The sequence below is a fragment of the Gymnoscopelus braueri genome (genome assembly GCF_963280865.1).
Source record: "Gymnoscopelus braueri genome assembly, chromosome: 23".
Lineage (NCBI taxonomy): Eukaryota > Metazoa > Chordata > Actinopteri > Myctophiformes > Myctophidae > Gymnoscopelus > Gymnoscopelus braueri.
In genome coordinates, this window is record NC_137625.1 from 12839402 (window position 1) to 12862459 (window position 23058).

A 23058-nucleotide genomic window follows, 5' to 3' on the forward strand; every position below is an offset into this window, starting at 1 on the left:
GAGAGAGAGTTCCAGCGTTCGGAAAAGTTTAGCAGGATGAGAAGAGAAGTGCTGAAAGGAGATGAAAGTTCTCTGTGTCTCTGTGAGAGCCGCTTATCTCTGAGCCCACCTCTCGCACGCACGCACGCACGCATGCACGCAACACACACACACACACACACACACACACACACACACACACACACACACACACACACACACACACACACACACACACACACACACACACACACACACACACACACACACACACACACACACACACACACACAGTCTGTCAGTAATCCTGTGTCCGTGCTATTCAAACCCTCTATTCTTGCAATATTGATCGTTCTCCCACTTTTCAATCACAATCTTCTTTCCCTTCTCGCCTCGTCTAGGAAAGTACTGTATGTGTGAGAAGTGAGTAAGACATTGTCTGTCTGTCTGTCTGTCTGTATGTCTGTCTGCAGACAGACAGTATTATTGATGGCTGTGTTTCTTTGCTACTTTTGATCAAGCTGTGCAAAAGCATTCATGTGGTGTAATGCATCTTCCTTCCATGAGTAACCCCCCCTCTCCAATCCATGCCTCTGCTTTTGATATCCCTACATCAAGGAAACGAGCACGACTTCTACTGGGTGCACGGTTTGGAAAGGTTACTTTAGAATAAATCTCTATAAGAGAATACCAGCACTCACGGAACTGTCCATTAAGACACTTTTATTTAAACATATAAATTGGCATGGTACGCCTGCAGAGCAGACAGCACAACGTACGCATTTCAGCTGCAAGCCTTTATCAGTGCTGTATGTTTTGATATCCTCCCTCTGGTCATTAATTTTTTATGGGCTGTGGGGATTATGTTTCATCCCTGCTTCTGGTCAGACTGAATTAAACACATGCAGTTGTTTTGGGGAAATGTAGACTGTGTGATATATTTGATATTTATATTTTATACGATCAAAACGTTCCATATTTTAGGCAAATTCTCAATTTTGTTCATACATTTTTTATTTTCCAATATCGAAAGTAGCAGAAGTTCACAATCTGTTGAATTTGTGAACTTGTAGATCTAATATTTACAACAATGTACTGTATATAGGGCTTAAGTGGGGAAGAAAATGCCCCCCACCCCCACCTTTAAAAAAAATCAATCTATGTCCATGTCTAACAAAACAAAGTGTCATACTGACCCTGGGCAACAAGCGTATGGCCTGCAGGAGGCGCTGTCTGTGAGCTGAGTTGAGAATCCCGATCTCCAACAGGTCCTGGTCCTCCACCACATTGCTGCCCTGTAAGCAAAACAACAGTTAGCGGTTAGTGTTACCCATGACAAAAAAAGAAACATCCGGTTTACTTCCCGCCTTTTTAGGAGACCGGAAGCAGGTTGGAGTCTATTCATTCCAATAGGAGAGCGAACGTGAACACAGCTTCTGAACCATTCTTTAGCCCCACGGTCACTGAACTACATATTGGACCCGATCGTCACAAGCCATACAATATTCCCAAGATTTTCACATTTAAATGGCTTTTTTTCAGAGAGACAAATGAGGAGAACATTTCCTTTCTCTGTCCCAGCAACACACTCTCGCGGGATCTAGCACCACTAAACATGGGACGTTCGCAAGATCAGACGGAGCCCACTTAGGAGACTATTTGTAGGATTTGTGGACCATCTCGCCTCTAGTGGCCCCAATTGGGATGGTGTATCTCTAATAATTGAATGTCTTTGTTGTTACTCCTACCCGTCAAACAGTGGTGCGTTGTCCTAATAAACTCAACAACAACAAGAAGAAAAAGTGCTCCTCGGAGCACAGGTCTCCGCCAGGTCAGGTAGGTTATTTTGGCCTCCTGGTGGCACTATAACAGGCCCATGTGAAAAATTTGGGGCAAAGGTTCTGAATTGGCATCCAGGGAGTGTGTGTGCACAGTTTCGCTGCGATCAAGCCAACGGTGTTGGTGATTAGCTGTTCACAGACGGACACACACACACGGACACACACACGGACGGAAAGGGTGCAAAACATACTCTCTCGCCATGCCTTTCGGCCTGGCGGAGACAATAAAAGAAGGAGGGTTGGGACCCGGAACCGGATCCAACATTGAGGAACCGGAATCAGTTCCATCACATTTGGAAACATTTCCGGAACCGGTTTAATCACACTCTCAGAGCTGGTATGTGGACCTCACGTCTGCTATACAATTACAATACCAGTGGTTCTCAAACTTTTTAATTTCAAGGACCACCATAACACTCTCAGAGTTACAGACCCGTAAGGGTCCATTTGGAACCCCCAGGAATCGTTAAAGGGAACCGTTAAGGAATCGGACTGTTGAGAGGGAATCATTAAAGGAGTAGTTCACCCGAAACATTTAAAAGTAATTCATTCCATTACACACCCCATGAGCAGGGGTGCAATGCTCACAGGACGGCCTTGCACGCCGTGCATGAACCTATTTGACCAGGACAGCAGGCACACGCACAGATTTAAAACTACTTTAAATTCACACCTCAACAAAGTTTACAAAGGCTCCCGACTCACAGCTGGCAAATTAACATAGGAATAAGCTTAGATGCATATCAATTGTCCATTGTGTGACCTGTAGTGTAGGTGTTGAGCGACGTGCGCGTCACGTCATTAGAATACAGTGCAACCACGTTCCAATTCAGCATTGCAACACTGCCCATGAGGCCTTGAATTCATGGCGATTTTCTTTGTTTTTGACGCATTCCTAAGCCAATAATTTGATGACCGGTAGGAGACTCAAATGCAGGTCAATTGAGTCTCTGCCGGAATGGGTAAAATCCTAAAGGATCCCAACCCTAGGAGGGGCGCACTCAAAAAAAAAGAAAACAAATATATTTAATCAGTTATGGAAGACGTAGGCCTACTCAGTTTCTTTTTACTTTAGTAAAAGTATGAAACAGAAGAAACAGCAGCTGCACACTCAAAACAATGTGCAGATATCTGAGTTTTCGGCCGTGACCTTGACCTTGTTCAGGCATACAGTACAGATTAGGGCATTAACGAATAGTGATTTATGGTATTCGAATTATTCGACCCAAAAGTATTCGAATATTCGATTATTCGATTATAAATTTTTTTTTTTTTTTTTTCAATTGCATTGATGACTCGACTCAAGGAATGCGAGTTGACGTCACACCAGAGCTCACAGCTGCATGTCTGCTCTAGAAAAGCCACAAAAAAAAAAATATCTTAAAAAAAAAAAAATTCGAATAGTCGAATAGTGGTTTGATAGTCGAATAGTCGGTTTGATATTCGAATATTCGAATATTCGACTATTCTGTGAATGCCCTAGTACAGATAGCCAATGCATGACACCTGTGTCCAACATTCTAGTGACTAGACATCCTGGGAATTGTAGTCCCAGATGTAGTATACTACAGAGGCCATACTCAACATCAAGGGAATTGTAGTCCTAGACCTAGTGACTACAACAGCCTTAGACTCAAGTGTCTACTGCTATTGTGACTGACTACAAACGCTGTTTTTTATATTTTTATGTTTTTATGTTTTCCTATGTTTTCTTTATTTTTTTCATATTTTTATTCTTTCTCTTGCTGATGTTTGCTGTTTTTAACATGTATGTAAAGCACTTTATAACTTTTTTGGAAAAGCGCTATACAAATAAAATTCATTAATTCATTCATTCATACTGACTGAGATAGGAAACATTGAAGTTATTTGCAATATGTACAAATAAAATAAATAAATAAACAAACAAACACAATATAGAGAAATGCTACAAAATGTATGCAGACATCAGGTAGTAGCCATCATACAACATAGAGCATAGCATCTATTGTAATTTAGTCAAAGTAGAAATACCACAGTGTAGAAATACTCTGTTACAAGTAAAAGTCCTGTATTAAAATATGACTTGAGGAAAAACTGCAAAGTGTTGGCATCAAAATATACTTAAAGCACCAAAGGTAAAAGTACTCATTGTCATTATGCAAAATGTCCCATAAAAATGTGCCAAATGAAGACATTACAACAGATGTAGCTGCTCCACATTGTCTAGTGAAGACATTACAACAGATGTAGCTGCTCCACATTGTCTAGTGAAGACATTACAACAGACCTAGCTGCTCCACATAGTCTAGTGAAGACATTACAACAGATGTAGCTGCTCCACATTGTCTAGTGAAGACATTACAACAGACCTAGCTGCTCCACATTGTCTAGTGAAGACATTACAACAGACCTAGCTGCTCCACATAGTCTAGTGAAGACATTACAACAGATGTAGCTGCTCCACATTGTCTAGTGAAGACATTACAACAGACCTAGCTGCTCCACATTGTCTAGTGAAGACATTACAACAGATGTAGCTGCTCCACATTGTCTAGTGAAGACATTACAACAGATGTAGCTGCTCCACATTGTCTAGTGAAGACATTACAACAGACCTAGCTGCTCCACATAGTCTAGTGAAGACATTACAACAGATGTAGCTGCTCCACATTGTCTAGTGAAGACATTACAACAGATGTAGCTGCTCCACATTGTCTAGTGAAGACATTACAACAGACCTAGCTGCTCCACATAGTCTAGTGAAGACATTACAACAGATGTAGCTGCTCCACATTGTCTAGTGAAGACATTACAACAGATGTAGCTGCTCCACATAGTCTAGTGAAGACATTACAACAGATGTAGCTGCTCCACATAGTCTAGTGAAGACATTACAACAGACCTAGCTGCTCCACATAGTCTAGTGAAGACATTACAACAGATGTAGCTGCTCCACATTGTCTAGTGAAGACATTACAACAGACCTAGCACTAAATTGTCTAGTGCAGTGGTTCTCAAACTTTTTCATGTCGAGGACCCCCAAAATGATATGCATTTGGCCGTGGACCCCCATCTCAAAATATTTTGTTCCAGGGACCCCCAGAAGCAAAGATTTGAGTTACAAATGTTGGCTTTAAAAACTATATATTCAAAGATTTGTACAAATTTCCACGTAAAAAAAAAAATTGCAGATCTACAAGCTCATAGTGCGGCCCTCTGTGCCACGCTATGAGCTTGTAGATCTGCTATTTTTGAATAGCCAAAGTATAAGATATGGATAAAGGGGTTGAAATGATGACCCCCTGGTACCCCGCAAGGACCCCTGGGGGTCCCCGGACCCCACTTTGAGAACCAATGGTCTAGTGAAGACAGTACAACAGACGTAGCTGCTGTCGCTCCCGTTCTGCGGCACACAGAGCAGCCATACAACGGTGTGGTGCTGGCAGTATGGTGTTGAGAAGGAGGAGATGCACAAAATATGAAACACAGTACACTTACATAACGTTTGCTCGTTTGATTTGTGCACACATTACACCCCCCCACACACACACACACACACACACACACACACACATGGGGGAGCCTCATCTGGCGATATATACAGTTTCACCTTTAATTAGTCTGATGGGAGACCTTTAGAGACCTTTAGAGAGAGAGAGAGAGAGAGAGAGAGAGAGAGAGAGAGAGAGAGAGACAGAGACAGAGACAGAGACAGAGACAGAGACAGAGAGAGAGAGAGAGAGAGAGAGAGACAGAGACAGAGACAGAGACAGAGACAGAGACAGAGAGAGAAAGAGAGATACATTAATGGTGCAGAGAAAGAGAAAGAGACAGTGTGTGTGTGTGTGTGAGAGAGAGAGAGAGAGAGAGAGAGAGAGAGAGAGAGAGAGAGAGAGAGAGAGAGAGAGAGAGAGAGAGATACTCATGGTGCAGACAGAGTGATAATGAGAGGAGTGACAGGAAGCGAGGGACAAAGGAGCAACAAGGCATACATGAAGAGATGTGATGGAGACAAACACACACACACACTGCAGGTATAATGGCATAATGAGAGAGTCTTGATTGATCCCTTGACCTCAACTCTCTTTAGCATTCATTGTAGCGGTAAAGACATATCGATTTACCATTCAAATATAAATCAATAGTTCATCGGACAATACAGGGCCATTCATCATCATCAGATGCATGTCTTACTTATGGATACAGGAGACGTTGTCTCTTCCATGCAGAGAGGCTTCCAGTTACAGCGGAAAAACATAGCAGGACTTTGCAAGTTACTGGGCATTTAGAGAGGCCTTTAACCACAGCGTCCCTATTCTGGGGGTGAACATAATGTTGTAGATAGGCTATTGTCCCCCGAAGAGATTTGGTGTGAAGGGAATAAAAAAACAAAGCCCTGGGAGACCCCCGGTCAAAGTATATAGGGTTTAAGAAGTTAATGGTAAATGGACTGCATGTACTGTAGCGTCTTTCTCCAAAGCACTTTACAATGAATTTCACTTTCACCCATTCACACACCTATTCACACCCCATTCACACCCCATTCACACCCATTCACAACCAATTCACACATCGAAGGCGGAGGAAATCATTGCAAGGCACCAACCTGCTCATCGAGAGCAGTTAGGTGTTTAAGTGTCTTGCTCAAGGACACTTCGAGCAACACCCTTACAGCTCTGTCAACACTCTCAGAGTTAAATTAACTCTGAAGACGATATCAAATGGGGATCTGTGATCAAATGCATATCAAACTGGAGTCTTTGAAATGAAAAAGTTGAATCACCGCCCTAAGCTGCCAAAAATTAAGATGAAAGGTTGACACCTATACCCCAAACCGGTTACTATTTTCAGTTCATTAGCTCAGTCGTGTACAGATATAATGAACAGAATATACCATATACAATATCATGGCTCGCATATCATCGTTTATTACATTTTTAATATCAGTTACCTTCGATACGGGTACGTTTATAAACGTCAAGCTCTGTGGAGACTATTTCTTTGCCAAAAAGATACAATTTGATCATGTCTGGCTATACATAATTGTATTGTATGTGGGTCTTAGACATGTAAATGGTTAAGAATCAGTGTATTAAACAGCGTGGCTCATGACTGGCTTGGGACCAAACTGACAGGTTGTGTTTCGTCTGAAGGACCCGACTAAAATGTCTTCACCGCTGGCAGCGTTCCTGAGCAAGGAGTGGGAAACAGAGTGATGGGCAGATGTACAGCAAGGCATGCCAACTTCCCCTGAAGCTTTAAACTTGTCCAGTGTTCTAATTGATGGCTTTGTTTTAAAGCCAAGAGTCTTGGCTCTCAGACTTTGTGTTGTTGCTGGAAGCTTGCGTGGTCCACTCACACAGAAGCCTCTACGAAGACGTGCTGCTTGTCTGTGATTACTCACTGTTGCAGCACCAAGGACAGCGCCGCTGACAGCTGTCCCCCCACACACGCACACACACACACACACACACAAACACACGCACATGCAATCAGACGCACACAAGCACAGACAGACAGATAGACACACACACACACACACATGCAATCAGACGCACACAAGCACAGATAGACAACACACACACACAGACACACGCACATGCAATCAGACGCACACAAGCACAGACAGACAGACAGACAGACAGACAGACAGACAGACAGACAGACAGACAGACAGACAGACAGACACACACACACACACACACACACACACACACAATCAGACGCACACACGCACAGATAGACAGACAGACACAAACTCTCTCACTGCAATTGAGAGATTAACCCATTTAGACCAAATATAGCAGATGTACAAGCTTGTATACAGTATCTGCTATTTTTGACAAGCCAACGCAAACAAATCTAAAATGACACACGTTGCTTTCCCGGTTTGAATGGGTTAAACTCTATGGGTTATACTCTATCTGTCTCTCTCTCTATCTCTCTGCTGTCAAGCCAGTAGAACAGATAAACATACAGCGCAGATGAAACAGGACGTCAGAAATCCATCACCTTTCATGTCCGTCGACCCAGAAAGGAGCCCTCCATCTCCCGTTTTGTATTCAGGGCGAAACCCTTGTATCTCCACACCACAGCTCAGCCGGGATTGAGATTGTGTTTTTTTTCCCTTCTTTTTGTCCCAGTGCCCTGGAGTCCATTTGCCAAACACATCCCAGTGCTAGGGCTGTCTGTTTAAGTTGACGATGAATTGTCCCTCAAAATAATTGCGATTAACGATTTAATTGTGCGTTTGGCATTATTGAACATTGGAACATTATGAATAAATCAATTTAAAAAAAGCCTTTTAGGCTTTGTAATAAAAAATTGCACAGGGTAGATATGAAAAATAACTTAAATATACAAAGAAATTATTGATATATTTAATAATTATATACATGTAAAAAATTGCAGAAATAGCTGATCTACAAGCTTGTAGATCTGCTATTTCTGCTTTTTTTTATATATTTGAAAATGTGTGAACATTTTCAACATGGAAACAATAATGACGAATATGCAACAATAATGGCGATAATCTCAAATAACTGCTATTAGACGATTATGTAACAATTGTGACAGGCCATCCCAGTGCAGCTGTCTCTCCATGGACCATAATAATATCCACAATAATATTCTGCCCAGCGCCTGCCAGACAGCAATCTGGCCCTTGCCCAGAGGCTAGCAGGCGATACACAATTTCATTCCATTAAGAGGTGTGGAAAGAGATGTTCATCTAAAGTAACCTCATGTATAACATTTTAACTGCCGGTCAAACAAACCAAATCATCTCTAAAGTAAAACGCCACACAGCAAAATCCTCTGTGTTCATTTAACTCTGAACATGCTTTATAATGGACCCTTAGCGCATTCATGCGTCACTGTAATTTTAGATCTTTTTGGCTATTCAAAAATAGCAGATATACAAGCTCATACAAGCTTGTAGATCTGCTATTTTTGAAGAATCATGAAGATTTGTGCACATTTTTTAATATATATATATTTTTAAAGCGAACATTTGTAACTCAAATCTTTGCTTCTGGGGGGTCCCTACCTGGAACAAAAAATGTGATATTTTACAAATGTTCGCTTTAAAAGATATACATTCAAAGATTTGCACAAAATGTTCACGATTTTTCAAAAATAGCGGATCTACAAGCTGATGAATTACCACTGAGGAGTTTTGCCGTGCTCCAGAGCAGGTCCTTGCTGTAGGGTAACTGTTGCGATAACCTTGGCCTCCCACAATGTTGGGACTGTTTCTAAACGCTGGAGATGGAGTCTCCCATGAGTCCCTTATTTACACATTCCACATATTAACAGCTATATGTCTGGGGCCTTGGTAAACAATGGGGTTCAGAGATCACCGGCCCCCCCCAGGCTAATCAACAGACTCCGGAGCAGCCGACCGTGCTATATATTACAGCATCAGGCCAGAGTAATGGCTCACAGAGGCGGGCGGCGCAGTGAATTGGGAGAGGGATTCCAAGGTCGGACTGATACAGTGGTTCTCAAAGTGCGGCCCGGGGACCCCCAGGAGTCCTTGAGGGGGTTCCAGGGGGTCCCCAGCGAAATGTGTTAATCTAGCATCAAAATCACTTTTGGGTGTCTCTGGCACAATATATTTTCAGATGGGGGTCCACGGCCAGATACATATTAATTCAGGGGTCCTTGACATTAAAACGTTTGAGAAACACTGGACTAGTAAAGCCCTTGCACGGAATGTTTGTGTACAGTAGTTCCCTGTCTTCCAACATGGCTGCCTATAACATACAGAAGACACCCTTGTCTTTACAGGGCATTTCCTCTGTTTTGGCTTTCAAATAGTCATATCTTCTTCAAATATTTTTGGTAATTTTTCAATGAATGATACATGATATGAAAGCTCACATGCTGTACTGTCATAATATGTAAAAGGCTGAAAAGTTACCGTGGCCCCATTGTGTCTCAAACCATTGTATTGAGTCACATAATATGGCATAATATGGAAGAGATTGGTGTTCAATACTATATAAACCAAAACCATAAAAAAAAAATTAGTATAACAATTTGGTGTCTTGTTATTGGATCAGTGGAACAAGTCTCAGTGGAACAATAATGTGTTTCTACTGTTTTAGATACTCTACCACTGCACAGACATTAGACATTTTCTGGTACCAATGGTTACCACAATCATTCCTATTAGAGAGACATAACCAGCTTGCTAACGTTTGATTGCCACCCCCCCCCCCTCTCTCTGTCTCTGTCTCTCACCATATCACTTATATTTACTTATTTCAATAGGTTTCTTCATGCTCCATGTACCATTTCCATGTACCATTTTGGGGGTAAATTAATGCCCTATTTCATCACACTACAGCGTCACACAAAAGCATCAAAAGTAGCAGATCTACAAGCTCAAAACGCAGCGCGAGGCGATGCATTTTGAGCTTGTGGATTTGCTACTTTTGCTATTCTTGACTTTGAATCCTGAAAAAAGCAGTTTGGGACGTATGAGGTTTCCATCCGACAGAGACGATAATAGTCTTTAATCCCAAAAGTCTTGAGTTTGCTGACAGAGAAACAGCAGTGAACCAAAAAAACTAAGCTGGCTGGAATTCTTTATGAATGGCTGATTTATTTATTTTATGTAAATTGCTTAGTTCCTTGCTTTGTTTACCAATGAGCTGAAACGCCTACATTGTGTCTATTTTTTTGGCGCTCAAGCGAGCAAGGCAGTGAGGGTGGCGGCGCTGCTGCTACTGTGTGGGTGGGGGGTCTGTTTGTTTACCTCCGGCATACATTATTAACCCATTCAATCCGGGAACGCATCTGTGTCATTTTAGATTTCTTTGGGCTATTCAAAAATAGCAGATATACAAGCTCGTAGCGCGGCACTCGGGTCTTACTGGGTTAAATACCTAGCAATCAGAAAGCATTGCAGCACTGTCTGGCATATAAACTAACAACGCATAGCACTGGAAGGGGAAAGTGTTTTAGCGTATATGAAGTAATGTTAACAGAATCGCTGCTGTTGTCAGCAATGGCATACAATTCATTGGCCATAACAATAGCGCCCCAGTCAAATGAACCACTTAAACCCTATATATACTTAGTTAACTGGGGTCTCCTTTGCCTTCTCAAAGTGGGATTCCGGGGACCCCCAGGGGTCCTCGAGGTGGTTCCAGGAGGTCCCCAGCTAAATTAGTTTAACCACTTTAACCCTATATGTATATTATACATATGTTAAAGTGATTTTAACAGCACAAATCTTGCATTCAATCATTCATATTAAGTTGTGGAACCACTGCTCTATACTAGTACTACTACTCTAGTGGTTCACTCTACAGTACATCACAACGCTTCACCGGAAATAGCTGATCTACAAGCTCACGATGCGTTGTGAGCTTGTAGTTCGGCTATGTTCGCCACATGTTTGCCACCAGGATACGGAAGCCATGTGGTTAACATTCACACACAATGAAGGACAGAAGGGACATTACCATTCCACAGTGGTAGTGGAACCCATTATCAGCACTTGGAGGCGTAAACAGGGAGTACATGCACCATCTATTGCCCACTACACCTTTCTGTTTATCCTTGCTTGTGTTCAACCCCCTCTCTCTCTCTTTCTGTCGGCTAACTCAGCAGTATCTCAGAGCTGTCCTCTGTTCTCAGTAGGGGTGCAACAGTTCATCAAACTAATTAGTGGAATAGATTAGGATGTTTAATAAAGTAAGCTAAGCTTTAAAAGTAAGTATAAGCTTTTAGTAAAGTAATCAATTTTCAAACCTGGAGGTTCGAGCTGCTACGCGACCTTCACACGATATGCCTGAGTCATTGTGACGGGGGCTTTCTCAGTGAACCCATTGTACCCATCCGTCTGTGTCCCTTTTGTGCTCATATATGGAGATCTCTGTGTCTGTCTCTGTAGATGTTCGCTGACGACTCGGCACTCCTGGTCTCGGGCGAGAACAAAATGCAAGTTGAGGATTAAGCCCTCGGTTCTGAACTCAGAAAAATCTGTACTTTGCTTTCCGATAACAAACTGGTCAAACTGAATCCATTCTTTTTGGGTGCAAAACATTCCCTCAGTAATGTAAATGTAAATGATTTCAAGGTCAGAGTTGATGATGAGAGTAATCTCAAGCAAAGAAGAGGTTACCTATTTGGGCTGTATTCTTGACAGCAAACTGACAGGAGATAGAATGGCATCAAAAGTTATCAAGAAAGTCAATCAAAGAACAAGACTTTTGGGCAGAATTTCCTCTTTTGTCAACAAAAGTGCTCTCAAGACACAAGATGCCATTTTGACTACGCATGCACCTCTTAGTTCTACAACATTTCAGTGTCTCTGAAAACTAAGCTGCACGCACACACCTCCCAAAACAAACTGATTCGACTACTTCTCGGCCGTAAAACCCACGACCCACCTAATTCCAACACACTTTTCTAGGCTGGGATAATTCAAAATGGGATTGGTTTTTAAGGTAGTCAAAGGGGCAGTGCCCTCAATACTGTCTTCCATACTTCTCTAAGTGAGTGACACCCACAGCCACGATACCAGAGAGAGTGAAAACTTTCTGGTGCCACCCAAATATAGAACAAACATGGGCAAATTCTCATTCTACTACTCTGCCACCAAAATGTGGAATGCCCCGACACCATCCATTAAGAAATGTGAATCAATGGATTATTTCAAAACTGGCCTGAAAACCATCTATCAGGAGACCACCATGGGGGATAAATGCATTGTCATTCATTTGTCATTCACTCGGTGCCGTGCTATGAGCTTGTATATCTGCTACTTTTGAATAGCCAAAGAAATCTAAAATGACACTTTCCCCGGTCTAAATTAGTTAAAAAACATTGCTTCTCAACTATTCAATGGATTGGAAAAGCAATCGATTAAATAATTGCTAAGAAAAGAGTCAATAGTTGCAGCCCTACACAGTTCTAGTGATTTGTCTCTTGCTTCATTTATAAGCCGTCTATGTTTGGCCCTCTCCTCCGCATCCTCTCTCAGCTCTGCTGTCAGAACTTTTTTAATCGTTTTTTCTCGCACAAACATGTTTGTTTTCAGTCCTACACTCCTGTTCAACGGGTGAGAGAGCAGCGACGGAAGGTAGTCGAGAATCTCTCGCGTGTCAGAACCCCTCCGCTCCCTCCCGTCTCCATTTGGCATTCATGAGATTTCTAGTTTTTTCGAGACGAGCAATTTATAAAAGGGATTTGGAGGCGCCACAAACACGGGATTAGAGGTCCACTTTTAAATTAACCCCCTTGCAGTGCACCTGGAAACGTGAATATCGACAGCACTCCTTTCTATATTACTATATTATTGTTTGCCTTCACCTCACCGGAGTAGTAGTACTGGGGAGCAGTAGGGTCAAATTCATTTTGCAATCCCCCGCCCCGCTACTCTCTCTCTCTCTAGCTCTCTTTCTGCCTCTGTCTGTCTGTCTGTCTATTTGGCAACGTTTGTACACTCGCTGAATCACAAATGGAGTTACAATCTACTCCTGCTCGTCCCCTCCTTTGCAACTATTTCACATTCTAGCGTAATCCCCCCCTAAACCCTTCTATTTGCCGTTTCCACAAATCAATCTTCCATCTCTCCACCGTCAACTTCTTTGACTATTCCGCTCACACTCCTGGGGTTTAATGTGCAGCGACCTTTATAGCGGGGAGTGTTTGTGAGATGGAGGGTAATGACCTGGCGTTAAAGAGGGGCAATGGTACATCATTTAGAGGACTTTTAGCAAGGTGAATGGGCTCCCATAAAGAGGCTGGAGGACCAGCCTTATAAGTGGCTGCTGCTAATTCAGTGTTTCTCAACCTGTGGGTTAGGACCCCCAGGGGGGTCCCCAGACGATTAGCTGAATGTGCAACATTGTTTTCTCACTCAACAGTAAACAAACCAACATACAGTTTAAGTGGGTACAGGGTATCTGCACATTTCTAAATGTACAATTTAAGGACTTTCAAACTCAATGTATGCCTACAATTGCAAAAGTGCTTGTCAGGGTGGGGGGTCCCCAGTTCAAATATGATTATTTTGGGGGGTCACGGCCTGAAAAGTTTGAGAACCCTTGCTCTAAGTGGAGGCCAGGGGACATTGTTTTCGGTAATGGGCGTCCATTTTCAAATTGGGAGCATTTGAAGTTTTCCTCTGCTTCCACTCGCGCTTATTATGCCTTTCACACACAGATTTTCAGTGCTGGACAAAGTACTCAACCCCAGTACTTGAGTCAAAGTATAGATACTCCTGGTCAAATATTACTCAACTACTACTGAAAAAAATAATAATCTATTGTGAAAATCGCAGATCTAAAAGCTCACAACATGTAGCATCGGGTGCATTGTGAGTTGCAGATCTGCTATTTTCTCTGTATTTGAAATAGGGCTTAAGTGGTTAATTAATAATGTACTTTTCCCCTTCCTACTGTAGAAATGTAGTGGAGTCAAAAGTACAATATTTGTCTTTAGAATGTAGTGGAGTGGAAGTCACCAAGTCAAGTATCCAAAAACACCAATACAGAAGTAAAGCACAGATACCCCCAAAAATATTTTATGTACAATGTACTTAGTTACTGTCCACCACTGTTGATTTTAATCTGACATACATATTGTCTCTGTCGGGGTGGAAACCTCATACAGTTGGTGCCTAATGAGTTTGTCGTTTTTCTGTACATACTTTACTTTACACTTTTGTATTATGTTTTGACACTTGCTTTGGAAAATGTAAACGTATGTTTTCTCATGCCAATAGCTCATTTGAATTGCAAAATTGTTTGTTTTGGGGGTTTTAGGCACTGTTTTTCCTAGAAAGACAGAGAAAGATCCTGTCTGTTGTTTCAGTACAAGATGTGACATTTATATTAAGCAAAATATTAAGCAAATAAAGTTAGATAGCATGACGTCCAAATCTGTTACGTTTCAGGATTAAAAATCTAAAGCATCAAAAGCAGCAGATCTACAAGCTCAAAATGCGTTTATAGCTTATAGATCTGCTACTTTTGATGCTTTTGTTGTTTCTTATCCCATTCATACCGGGAAGGCTTGTGTCCTCACAAGAGAAATGTTTGGGGGGCAGAAAATATTTGGGGAGTTAGGTTTACAATTAGGAGGGCTAGCATTAGGTATTTAGAGAAAAGGTTTGGGGATTGAGGTGGAGTTATGCCTGATTTATACTTGTGTCAAAATTTGTGTGAAAATGTCAAAAAACCTTTAAATGGCATTCATAAAATCACCATCCTAAAATGTTGATGTCCTCACAAGTATATTAATACAAACGTGTGTGTGTGTGTGTGTGTGTGTGTGTGTGTGTGTGTGTGTGTGTGTGTGTGTGTGTGTGTGTGTGTGTGTGTGTGTGTGTGTGTGTGTGTGTGTGTGCTTGCGTGTGCGTGCGCGCGCACATGCACGCACATGCACCATGTGTCGCCTGGAGCCTCTAAACTGTCATCATAGAGATAGATGAGGGGTTTGAGGGTCAAATTAATTTGCCTTCCAATTAACCTGACATTGGTTAGTAGACTTATTAAAACAGCTTGATGTGTTCCTGCTGCAGTACTGTTTGTTTCGATCGGGCCTAGACGTTATTTCCTGTTCTGAAAAGAACCTCGTGTCCCCAGAGAGCTGGAGCAGACATATCAGAGAGATATATCACTGTGTTCCTCAAAGCCGTTACTTGAGTCAAAGTAACGATACCACTGTTCAAGTAAAAGTCCTGCAGTCAAAGTCTCACTCAAAGCTGCACTGCATGTAACATTCCTGTTCTTCCCCAGATTTGAACCCCGGTCTCCTGCACAAAGTGCAGAATTTCTCCCCTGCCTGCTTCAGGGGAGGAATAGAATTTTGTCAAACCAGAAACGGGATCATGTCAAACGCCGTGTCCAACCTATAGACACAGGATCTAAATGTCTCAATAGACGAGCAGGGAGACCAAATACAACCACCCCAATTGTATAAGTTATATTGTATGCTCTACCATACAGATTGGAAGAGCATTGGACTTTTTTTTACATAATAGAGTAAAAAGGTATTAGAATCAAAATATATTTAAAGTAGCAAAAGTAAAAGTACTCATTATGTAGAATTCCCATTTCATAATCATATATATCATGTTATTGGACAATCATTATTAATCATCAACCACTTAAGCCCTATTTACTACTTCCGATATTCGAAAATAGCCAATTTACAAGCTCACAATGCGTTGCAGGTTGAAATGTGTTCAAAACATTGCTACCTTTTTTTTTTGTCCCTATTCTGAGCATGTCAGAGTATAGGTGAACATTCAACCAAGACAGGCGGGCAAGGTTTCAGCGCGATCACAGCCCCCACTGACTTCATACAATGTGAGTTAACCACTTAAACCCATCCATATACTGAGGGAAAAACTTTAGCGTAAAATAGCAGATCGACAAGCTCACAACGCGTTGCAACGCAACGCGTTGTGAGCTTGTCGGTCGGCTATTTTCAGCGAAAGCTTTCCCCACAATAACAGTAAACTGAAAAGACCCTAGTACAAAGCCCTGAGGGACTCCGCTCAACCATATGGGGTGGTTAAATATTGGTTAAATATTTCAAAAAAGTATTAAATGCAAACACAGAGGAGGGAGCGCACACCTGTGTTGATGACAAAGGATGAGGCCGCACAGCTCTTAGCCACGATGCAAAGCGTTTATTTAAAAGGAAACCAACGTTTCGACACTAAAGTCTAAAGCTGTCGGCCTCATCCTTTGTCAACAAAAAAAGTATAAAATAAAATAAATAACTTGGTGCTGATCGGTCCAGCATATTTTGGGGAGCTTACAGTAGCTTAGGACAGACAAAAAGACACACAGACGCACACGCAGAGCCTCCGATAGACGGCGAGCCTCTTAAAAAAACGAAAAGAAGCCATTTGACGATTGGACTGAGACACAGTGACCGACAGTGACACTCCGGTTGATGAATGGGGCGGTGTGCTTTTTAAGGGGCCGCCTGACGCCATCGTGACATAAAAGATAAGGACGGCGGGTGTAGCGAGAACACACCAAGTCCCCAGTTCCTGATGTAACTGCCAACATCCCCCAGTCTATATCTATCTGTCTTTGCTCTGGTAGTGGAGGGGAGTAGGTAAGAACATTCTGGAAAGTACCAACTCCTGTAATAACCATGAAGGGAGAACAAAGTGGATCTTCTATATCAGCGGTGGGCAACTTTGATGATGGAGAGGGCCGCAGTAAGTGAAGGTCCCCGGGCCGCCAGTTGCCCATGTATATTCTATACCGTTGCTGTCGGGTGAAACTGGAAAACCTTGGATGTCAAAACTGTTACTTTTCAGGAAATGGAAAAATTTACCTGCAATGGATCCGATGTATTTATTATTTTCATTGGTCAAATATTTATAAACCCCACAGACAGACTGTAATCACTTTCAACCTGGCTACAAGCTCACAACGTGTCTCATTGCAACTCGTTGCGAGCTTGTAGATCAGCTATTTTCACTACTTTGCTGCCTGTATAGCAAGGCAAGGCAACTTTATTTATACAGCACCTTTCATACACCAAGGCAATTCAAAGTGCTTTACAGAATAAAAACAAATACAATCAGAGTGCAACAATGCACTTTAAAAATAAAAATAAATAGAGAATAATTTAGCATAGTTTTACTGAGTTTAGGGTTAGGGTTAGGCATAGTTTTACTGAGTTTAGGGTTAGGGTTAGGCATAGTTTTACTGAGTTTAGGGTTAGGGTTAGGCATAGTTTTACTGAGGTTAGTTAGGCATAGTTAAAACTATGCCTAAAACTTAACCTCAGTAAAACTATGCCTGAACCTAACTCTAACCTCAGTAAGGTGGCAGATCTAGATCTGCTATTTTCAGAGCGAAAAATAGAAGAGCCACTAGTATAGAGCCATGAGAGACTCAGCTCGACAACATATGAGGTTTGAGTGGTTAATGAGAGCAAGCTGAATGTTGTTTGTACATGCTTGTGTCCAGAGCAGCGTGTTATAACAGGTCATTATGTAAACATGTAATTCATCACTGCATGACACGAACACCTTCACTACACGCACACACACACACACGCACGCACGCACGCACGCACGCACGCACGCACACACACACACACACACACACACACACACACACACACACACACACACACACACACACACACACACACACACACACACACACACACACACACACACACACACACACACACACACACACACACACACACACACACGGCTAAAGTGAAACACATTCCATGAAGAGGTAAATGACAGAGAACAGAGGACAGTCGTTCAACTGTCACTGGTTCTAGCTCTCCAAAACCTATTAAATTGGTAGTGTCATCAAAGCACACACAAGTACACTTACCAGAGAGCATGCACACACTGACTGACCGTGAGGTTGTGTGTGTATGTGGGTGTGAGGGTGTGCGTGCATTGGTGGAAAGTAACTAAGTACTTTTACTCAAGTACTGTACTTAAGTATTTTTCTTTTGGTATTTTCACTTTACTGGAGTATTATCAATTTAAAATACTTTTACTTCTACTCCACTACACCTGAAAGGCAAATATTGTACTTTTTACTCCACAACAATTCTTTGAAATCTTAAGTTACTAGTAACTTAGTAGATTCTGACTATTATTATAAAACCACTTCAGACTTATATACTTTGGCAATTTGAAAATAGCTGTTGAAAACCTGTGAAATGGGACCTTCTGCATAATGAGTATTTTCACTTTAAGTATATTTTGATACCTATACTTTTGTAGTTTTACTCAAGTAAATTTTGAATTTCGGACTTTTACGGACTTTAACAAAGTATTTCTACATTGCAGTATTGATACTTTTACTTAAGTAACACATTTGAGTACTTTTTCCACCACTGTGCGTGCGTGCGTGTGTGAGAGAGAGAGAGGAGTGCTTTTCTCACTAAACCAGGTTTATAAACTAAACAATGGACGTCCGGTAGGTACACAATCACACACAAACAGGCAACCATTACATAAACATTCAATGTGTACAATTATTAAGGCAGCACCTACACACACAGCACCAAACACTACATAATATTATATTATTTAAACACATCCTACACAGACAGCCACACACACACAGCCACACGCACGCACACACACACACACACACACACAAAGAGAGAGATATTGTGCCGGCCTACAGTTGCTAGGGAAACCAAAGGAATAGATGCAGGTCATAGTGATTGGAGGAGGGATGATAGAATGCTTTCATTACACACACACACCTGCTTGCGCGCAACACAGTCTCTCACACACACACACACACACACACACACACACACACACACACACACACACACACACACACACACACACACACACACACACACACACACACACACACACACACACACACACACACACACACACACACACACACACTTAGCATAATGTACAGGAAATTATGCATCATTCCTCCACTGTGTTGTGTTGTGTCCACATAGTCATGATGAATGACTGTTAGCTACAGGCTAACATGTAGCTTCACGCACGCACGCACGCACGCACACACGCACGCACGCACACAAAGCATTCATCTCCCTGGTTGAGTTCAGCTTTCCATCGCTGTGTTCGCTCTCTTTCTCTCTCATTTATCTCCATTATATCGATGTCTCTTACAAGTCCATCTCTCTCTCTCTCTCTCTCTCTCTCTCACTACACCTGTTGTTATGTCACTGACTGCTGTTGATGGGTCACATAACACAGACTGACACGCACAAAAAACTGACGCAAGTGCACACATGCACATGCACACACGCACGCACACACATGTGCAGGAAAATACAAACAACTACATCAAAAAGAATGACTGAGTGGGAAACCGTCGAGGTCTACCCTGCTTCTATGTCAGCAGAGATGAAACAAGTGGAGCAGGAGAGGAGAGGAGAGGAGAGGAGAGGAGAGGAGAGGAGAGGAGAGGAGAGGAGAGGAGAGGAGAGGAGAGGAGAGGAGAGGACATACAGGCTACAGGTGGCTCTGGCTTTCTGTCCCTGTGTCCCTGCATGTCCCTCCTTGCCTCACAGCGCTGCTCTCAGCTCTCATCACTCAACTCGTCTTGTTTGCTCCACTTGAAAATAGTTTGCGGTTCTTATCGTCACGGCGTCAACTCGCTGAAAATGACACGTGCACAGAGCCCTCCGCCAGCAGTTTTGAGTGCCAAACATGAGACGGGTGTTCTGGACAAAAGGTAAATCATATTGGGCTTCCTCTTTCACTCTCTCCCTGCCGTGATTTGGCTTGACTTTCTTTCAGAACATCACAAGGTGCCGTTTGGATATACGTCACTTTTGAGGCGAATTAACCACATGAACCCTAGCGTTCCTTTTCTGGGCATGTCATAATTATGTGAACATTCTGCAAAAGAAATGGCGAACAAATCACTGAAAACAGCAGTGGGATGGGATCGGCTATTCTTGGGGAAGAGATGTATTGTAGCGGGAAGAACGAGGGGGCCCTAGTATACAGCCCTGAGGGATCCCCTGGTCAACTAAAGGCTCTTGTCAGCTTCTGTATGATGGATAATCCAGAACCTTCCATAAACTGAACCTTTCCACAAGCTGTGTGAAGTCCTGTCGTGTTTTCTTTTGTTTACGTTTAACAGAACTGCTCCTGAAGGGGAAGGTACACCATACTTATACAGTATATTTCTATTTAAAAAAAAACTCTTGTAAGCTTGTACATTGGTTCTCAAACTTTAATTTTATTTTAGGAACCAAATGGACCAGTAAAGATTCATTTGGCTCCATTTGTACGCTCTCAGAGTTACAGAACTGTAAGGGTCCATTTGGAACTCCCTCAAGGAACCCTGAGGTTCCCTGGAACCCCACTTCTGAGCTTGTAAATCGGCTATTTTAGCTATTTCTTGGGTTCCCATTAACTCAGGCTTAGAACTGACCTCTCCTGAGCAGGGCCCAATTTAGGTTCTGAGAACCTTATCAGAGACAGATTGCTTGGCTATTAAAAAAATAGCAGATATACAAGCTCACAGTTTGTTGAGGAAGTTTGAGAACTACTGGCGTGAGGACACAAAACCAGAACCCGTGAACTACTTTACACGGCACAAAAACATTCTTAGTGGTAAAATGTTTCGTGCCAAGGAAGCCCAAATTGACCCCTGGGGGTCTACTTTGAGAATCAATGCAGTATGGGGTTTTAGTGGTTATACACAAGGACACCAACAGTACAGAACTGTAGCCAAAAGGATGTTGTAACATTTTGCTGCAGTACTTTGCAATACCGGGATTATGATAAAGATAATGATTGCCATAATATTTTAACACACAGTCTGTGTTTTGTCTGCTGTACATCGTCTCTGTCGGGTGGAAACTTCATTATGTCCAAAACTGTTGCTTTTCAGGATTCAAAGTCCCAAAAATAGCAAAAGTAGTAGATCTACAAGATTGAAACACGTCGCTTGTAGATCTGCTGCTTTTGATGCCTCTGTGTGACGCTGTAGTGTGATCAAGCAGGGCGTTAATTTATGAAAAAACGCAAAAAGTTAGAATATGGAGAAAACAGGTTTCTGCCCGACAGCAACGATATACAGGACCTGTGGAAGTGTTTTGTTCTTTTGTTGCTGCAAAGTGTATTGTGTTTGCACTGTACAGCATATTTGTGTTGTGTTGTGTCGTGTACTGTGTGTGTGTGTGTGTGTGTGTGTGTTGTGTTGTGGTGTGTACTGTACAGTATAAGTGTGTTGTGTTGGCGTAGGTTTGTTTCATGCGTGGGAGCACCTCACATGACATCAGTGAATAGAAACATCTATCATGGGTGGAGAACTGACATAGGAGAGAGAGAGAGAGAGAGAGAGAGAGAGAGAGATGAGAGAGAGAGAGAGAGAGAGAGAGAGAGAGAGAGAGAGAGATGGCTAAGATATAGGCAGCAGCAGAGATGAAAATAGTTCAAGACAATGAAAACATGTTAAATACATAAATACGACAAAATAATTAAATCTTGTGGGGGCGGAGATGGTGAAAGAAAATAAATGAGTAAATTATGCATGGTTTATGAAGAAATGAGACAGAGAGAGACAGAGAGAGACAGAGAGAGAGAGAGGGGAGGCACGTCAAACAGAGTGAGATGAAAACAGAGCAAACAGAAAACAGGAGAGCAACAACAAAAACAAAATCAGAAGACAACAAATATTAACACAAAAATCACAACCTTCCCCCCCCCGCACACACACGCGCACGCGCGCACACACACACACACACACACACACACACACACACACACACACACACACACACACACACACACACACACGCACGGCGCACACACACACACGCAAAACAAAAACAAACCCCCCCCCGGGCCGCCACTGGCACTCACCATGAACTGGACGTTGTCGAAGCCGTTGGCCAGCAGGTGGTTCTCGTACTGGACCAGGCCGATGGAGTCCAGCCACTGGCCCACGGACTGCAGGGGGCACCGGGGACCTATGAGGGGGTGCAGGGGCAGACGTTTGAGCAGCGAGTAGCCGTCCACGCGGTAACAGCGTTGGCAGTCCGGCTGAGACAGCTGGCACTGCCACATCATGTTGTGACGCGCAAAGTGGCTGTCGAAGGAGCCCGCCATGCCTCGCTCAAAAAGAAAGGAGGAAAAAAAAAAAAACGTACGCGCGGGGCGAGGTGAGGGGAGGGAGGTGGGGATAGATTAGATGGATGGAGGGATGGATGGAGGGGAAGAGGAGGAGAGGGTAGGGGGTTGCTGGTTGAAAAGGAAGGTGGAGGTGTGCGGTCAGGTTTGAGGGGAAGGCATGTCTGTGGTGATGGAGGGGGGTGAGGGTATAGCTTCCAGACGGCTCAAGTTAGATCCAGTAAACGGCACTCATCCATCGGGTTAGATCCTCCACACGCCGAGGTATAGATCCCACAGAGGAGAGAGAGAGAGAGAGAGAGAGAGAGAGCACTGATTCTTTCAGCTGTTGCGCTCGGTCGGCTGCTCTCGCCTGAGTGTGTGTGTGTGTGTGTGTGTGTGTGTGTATGTGTGAAAGAGACAGCGTGGGGTGTGTGTGTGTGTGTGTGTGTGTGTGTGTGTGAGAGAGAGAGAGAAACAGGGGAGAAACAACAGAGCGAGAGCTGCCTGCCTGCTGTAGCTCTCTCTTGATCCAGTCCTCCCACTCTCATCTGTATGCCTCTGTAGCCTCCTCTCTCTCTCTCCCTCCCTCTCTCTCTCTCTCTCTCTCTCTGTGCACAATGCAAACTGCACGCTGCGCTCTATCTCTCCTGTGCTCTCTTC

General features: G+C 42.9%; 1 protein-coding gene across 5 annotated transcripts in view; it reads right to left on the reverse strand.

Annotated features, from left to right (window-relative positions):
* The window catches only part of anks1b (ankyrin repeat and sterile alpha motif domain containing 1B), a gene marked incomplete at its 5' end in the record, with an annotated part of 338563 nt that overhangs the window by 67003 nt on the left and 248502 nt on the right, over positions 1–23058 (reverse strand). For 3 of the 5 annotated variants that reach the window (XM_080421024.1, XM_080421023.1, XM_080421022.1), the window contains 2 exons: positions 1176–1274; positions 22150–22356. In XM_080421024.1, the coding sequence (XP_080277150.1) occupies positions 1176–1274; positions 22150–22356 (306 nt within the window). Of the gene's footprint in view, positions 1–1175; positions 1275–22149; positions 22357–23058 lie in introns of those variants that run through there. The other 2 variants (XM_080421028.1, XM_080421027.1) reach the window with 2 other exon arrangements.